The sequence below is a fragment of the Hylobates moloch genome, unplaced genomic scaffold (assembly GCF_009828535.3).
Source record: "Hylobates moloch isolate HMO894 unplaced genomic scaffold, HMol_V3 SCAFFOLD_14, whole genome shotgun sequence".
NCBI lineage: Eukaryota > Metazoa > Chordata > Mammalia > Primates > Hylobatidae > Hylobates > Hylobates moloch.
The window spans coordinates 31,185,749-31,198,223 of record NW_026652289.1 but is presented as its reverse complement, the minus strand read 5'-3'; the positions used below and the strand labels follow the sequence as shown (position 1 = coordinate 31,198,223).

At 38.6% G+C, this 12,475-nt stretch overlaps 1 protein-coding gene across 1 annotated transcript in view; it reads right to left on the bottom strand.

Moving 5' to 3' along the window:
• Positions 1–2,648: 2,648 nt before the first annotated feature.
• Positions 2,649–12,475, bottom strand: part of LIPI (lipase I) — a 111,856-nt gene continuing 102,029 nt past the window's right edge. The window contains exon 11 of the mRNA XM_058427340.1: positions 2,649–2,837. Coding sequence (XP_058283323.1) covers positions 2,750–2,837 — 88 coding nt within the window. The 3' untranslated portion in view covers positions 2,649–2,749. The remainder of the gene's footprint in view (positions 2,838–12,475) is intronic.

Here is a 12,475-nt window from a genome sequence, read left to right as displayed (position 1 = left end):
AATAAAATACATGTTTTCAGTCATGTAGTGTATGTGTGTATATTATCTTTATATAAGCTATATATTATGTATATATTATTTATAATACATAGATAAAATATACATTATGTATAGAAACAGACAAAATATACATTACACACACACACTCACACACACTCATTCACACACATGTGCAATGTGGTCTAAGGTATTGCAATGTGGTAACATGTACACATTTCACAAGTTTACATCTTTGAGTTATTCTGGAAGACTGTTATCACCTCTGGCAAGGAAGGTTCATTAGGAGGTTAATGGGTTCTAATGTACATGAAACAGTTGGCCACTGCCTTGTCTGTTACCCGGAGGCCCTAAGTAATCAGGAAGACAGGAACAAAATGTCTGCTCTTGGTAACGCTTGCAGTGCATTTCATAAGTGTCATTAATGTCACAAGCTAAGATTGAAAAGCTTCTGGGAATATATGGAAAATTAATGGGGGGCATTAGAAAAGTAAAATAGCATGAGGTTGTGTGTGTGTGTGTGTGTGTTAAAGAATGTATGAAGATTGTGAGCAGATGCCCAAGGGGTGGAGAAGAGAGAAACAGTATCTCTGTGGACTGGAGAAAGGACTGTGGAGGGAAGGGCTGCAGTGTAAACTAAAGTAACTGTTTTAATGAAAATCTATCAGACAGTAGAGGTACAGGCAGCACGGCTTAAATCCCTAGGGAAAAAGTAGAGTGTTTGCGTTTTTGCATAGAACATGTATCTAATACCTGAAGCACCTTCACCTACTCCCAGGTGAGCACCAACAATGGCCCCAATTCACCTTCAAGTGGATTATTATCAAAGTACATCATTATGATACTAACAGGTCATGGCAGGTGTTATAAATTGTGTCCCCACAAAAATTCATATTTTAAAACTCTAACCCCTAGTTCCTCAGAATGTGACTATACTTGGAGGTAGGGCCCTTCAGTGGGTAATTAAGTTAAAATGAGACTGCTAGAGTGGGCCCTAATTTAAGGGGACTGGCCCCCTTAAAAGAAGAGGAAATTTAGACATACTGAGACACCAGGGATGTGCATATACAGAGGAAAGACCATGTGAGGCCACAGCAAGAGGGCAGCCATCTGCAAGGAAAAAAGAAGGGCTTCATAAGCATGTTAGTCATTATCGCACTGCTATAAAGAAACACCCAAGACTGGTAATTTATAAAGGAAAGAGGTTTAATTGACTCACATGAGGAGGCCTCAGGAAACTTAGAATCATGGCAGAAGGGGAAGCAGGCACCTTTTTCACAAGTGGCAGGAGACAGAAGTGTGAAGTGTGAGCATAGGAAAACTGTTACTTTTAAAACCATCAGATTGTATGAGACTCACTCACTATCACAAGAACAGTATGGGAGAAACAGCCCCCATAATGCAATCACCTCTCACCAGGTTCCTGCCTTGACACATGAGGATTACAAGTCAAGATGAGATTTGGGTGGGGACATAGAGCCAAACCATGTCAATAAGAAACCAAGCCCCCTGACACCTTGACTTGGACTTCTGGCCTCCAGAATTGTGGGGAAATAAATTTTTGCTGCTTAAGCCACCTGGTTTGTGGTATTTTGTTATGGCAGCTCAAGCAAACTAATTCAACAGGCAATCAAAGGCACAAAGGCTGTGACTGTGGTTGGCAGAGTGTGTTAGAAACACACATAAATCCTTGGGGTATTCAGACACAAGTGAGAGAGAGCTCAGCACTAGAAATTACTGGACTGACCAGGGGAATTAGAGAATGCTAAGAACATTTAGATTATGATTTTGAATGTGATCATTTGTAAATCAAGTAAACAGATAACACATACTGAACTTAGGGGATTCACCTAACATAGGAGTTAAGAACATGAACCCAGACATCTTAGTTTTGAATTCTGGTCCTGTGCATGATTCTGGACGTGTTACTTGGCGTCTATCTCTTGGCTTCTTCATCTGTGGAGATAATATGGCTAACTGCATATGGTTTTCATATGGATTAAATAAATTAATATGGATAAAACATTTAAACTGTTCCAGGAACACAGTGATATACATAAGAGTTAGCTATCTTTTTATTATTGTCATTATGAACAGACACTGCTGAAAATACTTTATTAAAAGCAATTTTCACAAAAATTACTTGGGCAACTGAGATATGGTGAGGTAAATTAACTTACTCAAGATCACATCATTAGTAAGTAATGGAACCAGTATTTGACCCATAGGTTATTTATTGTACTCCATAGAAACAAGCCATTATTTACAAAGAACTAAAAAAAGATGCCAAGTAGATGGTTAAATAAGTGTATATGTTTACTAGGTTCACATTAATACAAGTGACTTCTCCAAATGAAAATTTACAAATAAAATAATGTGTTCATTTATTTTACTACTGAGGTAGAAAGCTTCTGTTGAAAACAGTGAATTGAAGTATTCTCTAAACTTGTCTATTTTTCAAAAGACATTTATACATTATTAATAAATAATTAAGGTAAGCAGTCAATGATAAGTATTAAATTGAGGAAGCAGAAAAAGTAAACAGAAATAAACAACTTTCAGAATATATTTGGAATGCTTAACTGTATGCATTTTTTATTTTCTTTATTTTTGATTCTTAACATTTTTTTCAAGAAATAGAAATACCTGAATCTCAAATTGAACAGTGCATTATAAAAGAAAGACTGATTGCATTGTTTCATTTACAAGTCCGTTAATTCACAAACAAGTGCGTTTGATGGAGAAAGGTATCTTATGTTTTCTTTGGTGTACATGTGTTTGGATTAAGAAACACTTCCTCTCTTTCTTTAAGTACAATATTATACCTGCAAAGTGGTGGTCTGAGAAAGAGAAAAATGGAGAGAACAAAAAAATAACTATTAGTAAAACAACAGAGTTGATTTCCTTCTCTCATAAATATTAGAATAGTCCATGCCTGTAACTAGCTAGTTCTCTAAATGTAGTGAGTTGGGACAAACATATGGGATCATTTCCATTCTATCTCATTTGGCTGTGTAGGGATGAAACAGACATAATGTTTATAAGAAAGAAAAAAATCTGTTTCAACTTCTTTTCTCACTGCCTTATTGGAAAACTTAATTGTATGAGAGATACAGTTAGACACTGATACAGTTGAAACTTGAACTCAACTCAGTACCCAGGCCATTCCTTCCATCATGATGGTCACCAGAAGAGAGTCAGGGTGAATCACACAGACAAAGTTTGCCAAAGCAATTTAATCAGTCCTCTTATGCCACCTACTAAAATGGAAATAATAAATCCTAAATTATTCTATATCTTGGACAGATTTTATATTTAATATTTCAAGCTTTCCAAGAAGCCAAGTCACTGCAGTACTGTTCACATATTTATAATAAAATAGTAAGACAAGTGTGTTTTCTTTTTTCTGCAATAGACTAAAAGCTCATGACCTTATTAGCATAGCATTGAATTATCTTCTATTAGTACATATATAGTAAATACATATTTTTCCAAATATTCTATATTTTACAAAGCCTATACAAGCATTACAAAACAGCTTAGGCGGGTTCACAATGCCTATCAATGTTAAATTTTACCAAAGCCTTTGAGAAAAATTAATTTGCTGTCCTTTTACATTGTAAAAGTTCATCTAGTATCACTGTCATGAATTTTGATATCTTTTTCATCGTATGTTTAATAGTTCCTTCTCCCAGGCAATAAAAAATAAAAACACCATAATTTTGTGATATATTTTGAATTACCAAGGGAAAAGAATGTTATGTATTTATCTTTCTAATTTCAAAATGCATACTGAATTTTACTTCTAATGCTTTGCTTACCACACATTACCAAAAATGAACACATTACATTGATAAAGTATAAGATTGATGTAAAATAATAAAAAAGAAATATAGTAATAAAATTTTTTTTAAATTGAAATACAATCTAGTTTTCTATTTTAATCCATATATATTATACCAAAGTACAAAAAATATATAAGTTTCTTTACTTGAAAAATCTCCCTAAGGCTTTTGCTCAACCTATCACCACATCTGTCCATTTAATATTCTCTTTTTTTGCCATTAATATAGAGGCCCCTAAATTTGACTTCATTTTTTTATTTATTTGTTTATTTTAAATTCATAAAATTCCATGTATTCATTATGTACATGGTGTTTTGAAGAATAAATACATTGTGGAATGGCTAAATATAGTTAATTAAAATACACATTACCTCATATAGTTATTTTGCAACAAGAGCATTCAACATTACTCTGCATTTTTCAGGAATATAATATTTTGTTATTAACTGTGGTCACCATGCTGCACAATAAATCTCTTGAACTCATTCCTTCTATCTAACTGTAATTTTCTGTCCTTTGACCAACATCTCCTTAACACCTTCCCTTCCCAACTGCCCAGCCTCTGGTAACCATGGTTCTACTCTCTGCTTCTATGAGATCAACTTTTTTAGATTCCGCATGTGAGTGAAATCCTATAGTCTTTGTCTTTGTGTGCCTGGCTTATTGTACTTAACATAATGCCCTTCAGGTTCATTCACGTTGTTACCAATGATGGGATTTCCTTCTTTATTATGTCTGAATAGTATTCCAATTTATAGATCTCTATCTATCTATCTATCTATCATCTATCTCTCTCTATATAGGTGATATATATATACACATACTATATTTTTAATATATATCATATATACCATATACTATATATATAATATACATATTATATTTTTCTTACTGCTTCATCCACTATTGAAATCTTAGGTTTATTTTTTATCTTGGCTATAGTGACTAATGCTGTAATTAACATGGAAGTGCAGATATCTCTTCAACATACTGATTTCATTTCCTTTGATATACACCCAGTAGTGGGATTGCTGAATCATGTATTAGTTCTATTTTTAATGTTTTTAGGAACTTCCAAACTGTTTTTCCTAACAACTTTACTAATTTACATTCTCATCAGTAGTTATCAACCATTCCCTTTTTTCCATGTTCTCACCAACATTTGTTATAACTTTTGTCTTTATGGTAATAGCCATTCTAACAGTCGTGAGGTGATACCTCATTGTGGTTTTAATTTGCGTTTCCCTCATGGTTAGTGACATTGAACACTTTTTCATATACCTGTTGGCCACTTGTATGTCTTCTTTTGAAAAATGTGTTTTCAGATTCTTTGCCCAATTTTTAACTAGTTTATTTGTTTTCTTGATATTGACTTGTTTGAGTTCCTTATATATCTTGGAGATTCATTCCTTATCATATACATACTTTGCAAATAATTTCTTCAATTCTGTTGATTGTCTGTTACCTCTGTTAATTATTTCCTTTGATGAGCATAAGCTTTTTAGTTTAATGTAATCCCATTTGTCTATTTTTGCATTTGTTGCCTGTGCTTTTGAGGTCATATCCAAAATATCATTGTCCAGACTGATGTCAAGAAGATTTTCCCTATATTTTCTTCTAGCAAGTTTATAGTTTCGAGCCTTAGATTTTAGTCTTTAGTCCACTTGCAGTTGAATTTTTTGTATAAGGTATGACATAAAGGTCTAATTTTATTCTTTTGCATGTGGATTTACAGTTTTTCCAACACCGTTTATTTTCATTTTGTTTTGTTTTTTTTAAAATAGTAGATTCAGGGGGTACATGTGCAGGTTTGTTACAAGAATACACTGTGTAATGATGAAGTTTGGGCTTCCTGTGTACCCAATCACCCAAATAGTGAATGTTGTACTCAATAGGTAATTTTTCAATCCACATCCCTCTCCCAACCTAATCTCTTTTAGAATCCCGGTATTGATTATTTCCCTCTGTATTTCCATGTGTACCCACTCCAACACTATTTATTGAAGAGATTGTCTTTTCTCCATTGTGTGCTCTTGGAACCTTTGTTGAAAATTAATTTTTAAATGGGTGAATTTATTTTATTTCTAGGCTCTCTATTCTGTTCCATTGGTCCACGTCTCTGTTTTTATGCCAGTATTATACTACTTTGGTTACTATAGCTTTCTAACATATTTTGAAGTTATTTGGTGTGATGTCTCTAGCTTTGTTCTTTTTGCTCAAAATTGCTTTAGCTATTTAAAGTATTTTGTGGTTTCATACAAATTTTAAGACTTTTTTTCTATTTCAATGAAGAATGTCATTGGTATTTTGATAGAGATTTCATTAAATCTGTAGATCCCTTTGGTTGTTATGGACATTTTTAACAATATTAACCCCTCCAAGCTACAAACATGGGATATCTTTCATTTATTTGTGTCTTCTTCAATTTATTTCATCAATGTTTTACAGTTTTCTGTATAAGAACTGTTTACCTTTTTGGTTAAATTTATTCCTAGGTATTTTATCATTTTATAGCTATTGTAAATACAATTGTGTTCTTGATTTATTTTTCAGATACTTTGCTATATTGCATTTTCAAAGCTATCTTTGAGAATGTTATATTAATATTTATACATATTCATGTATTTTGTTTTTAAAAATGGAATTATACTCTTATAAAACATCATGCTTTTCTCACCTGGAAATATATTATGAATCTTTTCATAAATATAAATAAGCATTTAAAATATATAAAAAAAGAAAAACTACTAATTCTTGTATATTGATTTTGTATCCTGCAATGTAACTTATTCCTAATATTCTTTTAAAATGTTACTTGGATAAGGTTTCCAGCAATAACACAGGGAAAAGAATAATGCCTATTTCCACCTGCCATGTGAGAAAACCCAATTCATAGTTCACTGGATAAGGCACATAGAAGGGTCTTCTCTAAGTAGTGGGAATCATTACACCTACAGTGAGCATTTATCCAAGTTAGCTTAATAAATTTTGAAAGCAGGACCTGAAAGGTTTAACCCCAGTAACATAACAGTATCTTGAGAATAGAATTTAAGAGTATTTGTAGGAATACAAAAATATAGAACATTCAATAAGATAAAATTCACAGCATGTGTGATCTAATCGAGAATTACTAAGCATTGCAAAGCTGGAAGATGGACCCAATTGAAACTAACTCAGAACTAGCACAAATGTGAGACTCAGCAGACAAATGCATTAAAACAGTTATTATACCTTTATTTCAGATTTCAAAAGTGAAGTGGAGACATGACAGATATAAAAAGGTGAGAACTATGATGTTTGAGATGAATAATATACACTTATGAGATTAAAAGCAGATTAGATATTGCAGAAAAAATCAGTGAACTTGATAACATAGCAACAGAAACTATTGAAAATAAAATGCAAAGAGAAAATAGAATTTTAAAATTAGCAAAGCTATCATCACACTGTTGTACTATCAAATATTAGATCTTACTTCAAATAGCCAAAAATACTTAAAATTGGAATCTTCAGAGGAGTAGTAGTAGAGGAACACAGAAAAAAAGTCTCAAAAAAATAGCTGGAAATTTGGATGAAACTTGATGAAAACTATAAACCCACTGTATTAGTCTGTTCTCACACTGCTATAAAGAACTGCCCAAGACTGGGTAATTTATAAAGGAAAGAGGTGTAATTGACTCACAGTTCAGCATGGCTTGGAAGGCCTCAGGAAACTTACAATCATGGCAGAAGGCACCTCTTCACAGGGCAGAAGGAGAGAGAATGAGTGCCCAGCGAAGGGGAAGCCCCTTAAAAAACTTTCAGATCTTGGCCGGGCTCAGTGGCTCACAACTGTAATCCCAACACTTCGGGAGGCCAAGGCAGGTGGAACATGAGGTTAGCAGATTGAGACCATCCTGGCTAACATGGTGAAACCCCGTCTCTACAAAGAATACAAAAAATTAGCTGGGTGTGGTGGCATGCACCTGTAGTCCCAGCTACTTGGGAGGATGAGGCAGGAGAACCGCTTCAACCCAGGAGGCAGAGCTTGCAGCGAGCCGAGATCACGCCACTGCACTCCAGCCTGGGCAACAGGGCAAGACTCTGTCTCAAAAAAAAAAAAAAAAAAAGTTCTGATCTCATGAGAACTAACTATCAGAGGAACAGGATGGGGGAACCACCACAATGAATCAATTATTCAATTATCTCCACCAGGTCCCTCCCATGACATATGGGGATTATGGGAACTACAATCAGACCCATCCAAAATGGCTACAGGCCTGCTTTGAAGATTATTGTAAGACTCCAGTGGCTCTAACAAAACAAGGAGCCATAGAAAAGACCCACAAAGTGCAGGCCCAAGAGAAAGAGCAGCAAAGAAAACAGGAAAAACCTGTCCTACAGGCCCTGCCAGAGGAGCTAGAGACTCCACCCCCTTATGTTCCAATTTACCCTTCTCTTGCAAGGCTTAGGCAGGAAGCCACTCCAGCAGCTGCCTCTGGAGGGTCGGACTCAGAGGAGAGTATCCCCAAAACTTCACCACGTAGGGAAGAGCCAGGGCCACTGCCCAATAAATCAAAGAGGAACTCCAGGATGAGATTGGCCATCTTTGGTCAGGACATGACTGAGTCATGCAGATACCCTTCAGAGAAACTAGATTTGGGTGCGGACATGGCCAAACCATGTCACCCACAGGTCCAAGAAAGCCAAAAAACTTCAAAAATCAAGAAGCATGAAGAAAATTACAGCATGGTACATCATAACCAAATTGCTCAAAATCAGTGACAAAGAGAAAAATCTTAAAACCAGCCAAGCAGAAAAGTAGATTATCTTTGGAGCAACAAAGAAAGGATAGCAACAGATTTCTCATTAGGTTCAGTGCATGGTAGAAGATGGCAAAACAACATCCTTAAAGAATTGATAGACCAGCCTGACCAACATGGTGGTGAAGAAGGAATTCATGAATTTTACAAGTATAATCAAAGACAACCAAGACATTTTTACTTTTTCCTTCAAAAGCTTAGTATAGCAACCTCCGCATCCCGCTCCCCACCCCCCGTAGTCTAAGTTAGAGAAGAGTACTAACTGCCTGTTTTTCCTTCTGTGCTCAGCATGCCTTACCTGTACTTGCTAATTTCACATTCCTTGAGGCTCAGCAAGTTCCTGCTTCACCTCCCTAGTGCAGCTGCAAAGTTATAAGGTTGATACAGAAACATAGGTTCCCAGGGATGTGGAACATATAGCATAAATAAATGTAAAAGACTGATCAACTGCCTTTGTTCTTGCTTCTATAAGTAGGCTTCCTGCATCACATAGCTCCTGGCCACTGACTGCTTAAAAGGTGGCTGTTTTTTTTGTCGGGGGCTCAGACTTTTCTGGACGCTAGTCCAACTGAGCCAGGTGATCACCTTTTAATAAAGACGTTTCCTGAACTCTGTTTGATCTCTCTTATCTCTGATTGTCCCACAACATTTCTGAGGGCTCATCTGGGATTGGAGATTGTAGGTTTCTGTCTCCTTTGCCTATGGGTTAGAGCCCCAGGACGTGGGAGATTTGGGACCCTGGGCAGCACTGTGTAAGACTTAGCCCAGAAGGAGAATGGCTTTCCCGTGTCTTGGAGCCTTCCCTCGACAGCGCAAACGGAACCGACTCAGGAGTTGCAGGAGAGTCACAGGAGCAGCGTGCAGGCAGACTACTGATCCAAGGTAAGGTTGGTTCCTAGGAAAGCCTGTCCCATAAGGACAGAAGGGGAGCTTGATCATCTCCCAGGGAATGACCACTTATGCCACCCAGAGTAGCTGGGGGCAGAAGGAATGGCTTGCCAATTTGGATGAACCTCGTGTCCCCACTCACACTGGAACTGGAAAAAGAGAGAAAATGGGCCGAAAGAGTGGCAAGTGCAGCAAGGTAGAGCTTGCTGGCAGGGTGACAAGAGTGGTTTGCCACTCCAACTGGGAGTGTGTGGGTGTGTGTGAACCTACCTGGGACACAAGAGAGGGTCATTTCATCTGATGAGGAGTCCTGGGGTAGGAGTGGTGTGTGTATGTGTGTGAATATGGGAGCCTAACTAGGCTCACCCGGGACACGAGAGAGGCTCGTTTCATCCGATGAGGAGTCCTAGGGCAGGGGAGGTGTGTGACAGTGTGTGAAAGAGACAGTCTCAGGAGAGGCCAATGTGGGGAGTGATGTGGGGAGGTGCAGATCTCTTAGTGCAGACTGTGTCCTCCGAGGTGAGCGTGGGATGAGCCAGACCTAAGTCAGTGCGTAAAGCCAACAGGATTAGTTTCATGGCTTCACAGCAGTAGTTGGGTGTGACCTGGCCAAGCAGTGTCCAAACCTCCCATAATAGGACCCGGTCTGGTGAATCTGAGAGTGAAAGTGTGCTGTGAGGGAGGAAATGGGAGAAAGCATCGAAGCTGACTCCATTAGAATGTATGTTGAAGAACTTTAAGAAAGGCTTTGATGGTGATTATGGAATGAAATTAACACCGCAGAGGCTAAGAACCCTGTCTGAAATTGACTGGCCCTCTAAAGTAGGGTAGCCAGCTGAGGGAACTACAGATATGGAAATAATTGGCCAAGTGTTTTGGGTGGTCACTGGGGTCAGACAACAGCCTGGGTACCCTGGTCAGTTCCCATACATAGACTCCTGGCTGAATGTGATTCAGACCCGTCCAAAATGGCTACAGGCCTGCTTTGAAGATTATTGTAAGACTCTAGTGGCTCAAACAAAACAAAGAACCATAGAAAAGACCCACAAAAGTGCAGGCCTAGGAGAAAGAGCAGCAAGAAAAACTGGAAAAGCCTGTCCTACAGGCCCTGCCAGAGGAGCTAGAGACTCCACCCCCTTATGTTCCAATATATCCATCTCTGGCAAGTCTTAGGCAGGAAGCCATTCCAGAAGCTGTCTCCTGAGAGTCAGACTCAGAGGAGAGTACCCCCCAAGCTTCACCACGTAAGGAGAGCCAGGGCCACTGCCTGATAAATCAAAGGAGGAACTCCAGGATGAGGTTGGCCATCCCTGGTCAGGACACACCCAAGCCATGCAGATGCCCCTCAGAGAAACTAGATGACAGATCTATTTAGATGCACAAAATGAGGTTCGAGGAGGAGAACGGCTTTATGTTTATAAGCCCTTCTCTACTACAGACATTTTCAACTGTAAACAGCATACTCCTCCTATACGGAAAAACCCCAGGCTCTTATTGACCTAATGCTGTCCATCTTCTTAACTCACAACCCAACCTGGGCTGACTGCACGCAGATCCTTCTGTCACTGTTCAATACAGAAGAACACTGCAGAGTAATACAGGTGGCTAATCAGTGGCCAGAAAGCAATGCCCCAGTAGGCACGGCAGATGTCAAAGAGTATGCACAACAGACTTTACCAATAGAAACTGATCCAGGCTGGGACTGAAATCAGGCCCAAGGGCTGCTAAACTTCCTGAGATACTGAGAGGCTCTGATACAAGGAATAAAGGCTGGAGGGAAAAAGGCAACAAACACTGGAAAGGTTTCAGAGGTTCATTAGAAACCAGATGAAAGCCCCAGTGAATTCTACAGGAGGCCTTTTGACCCAGAAGTGGCAGGGAATCAGTGCATGGTTAATGCAGCATTCGTGAGTCAAGCACAAAATGACATTAAGCAAAAGTTGCAGAGGCTGGAGGGGTTTGAAGGTATGAACATTCCCCAGCTTATCCAGGTGGCAACCAAAGTGTTTGTAAATTGAGATGAAAATGCAAAGTGGGAGGCCAAGCGTAGAGTGAAGGAAAAGGCAGAGTTCTTGGCCACAGCCCTGGTTGAAAGAGAGGCTGGATTTGCAAGAGGACATGAACGTGTCATGGATGTGGTCACAGTAGAGGGCAAGCTAGGCCAGATCAGGAGACCAGGACAGGTCAGGAAGGTCAGCCTAGACTAGAGAGAGATCAGTGTGCAAGATGCAAGCAAAGAAGGCATTGGAAAGATGAATGTCCAGAGAAAGAAAAGGACAAGGGCAACAACCAGAGACAGAATGACTGGACAGAGCCCCCTTCTGCCACTGGGCAAGGCATAGTAAGATCTGACATGGATCTAATTGGGCTGGCAGAAGCCAATGACTACCTTGAAGACTGAGACAGATCGGGCTCCATCTCATTCGGCCCCAAGGAGCCTATGGTCTCAATTGTAGTAGGGTGCTGAAAAACAGACTTTATGGTAGACACAGGTGCTGAACATTTGATTGTGACTCAAAAAATTGGGCCATTATCAAAAGACTATGCTAATATTATCAGAGCCACAGTTATCACAGAAAAGACACCTTTTTTCAAATCAAAGAGATGTATGACTGGAGGCCGAAAAGTCCAACATAAGTTCTTATATTTGCCAAACTGCCCAGTGCCACTATTAGGAAGAGACTTACTACAAAAGCTGCAGGCTCAGATCTCCTTTACACCAAGTGGAGATATGACCTTAAGCCTAAGGCAAAGAAAGGCTATGGTATTAACACTCAGAATCCCAGAAACAGAGGAATGGAGACTTTATGAAAGTAGTTGCCAGGAGTATGGAAAAAGATATAGTGTGGCTGAAGGAGAAAAACTACTCACAGACTTACTTCTTAAGTTACCAGGAGTCTGGGCAGAGGACAATCCCCTGGGGCTGGTAGTGAATCAAGCACC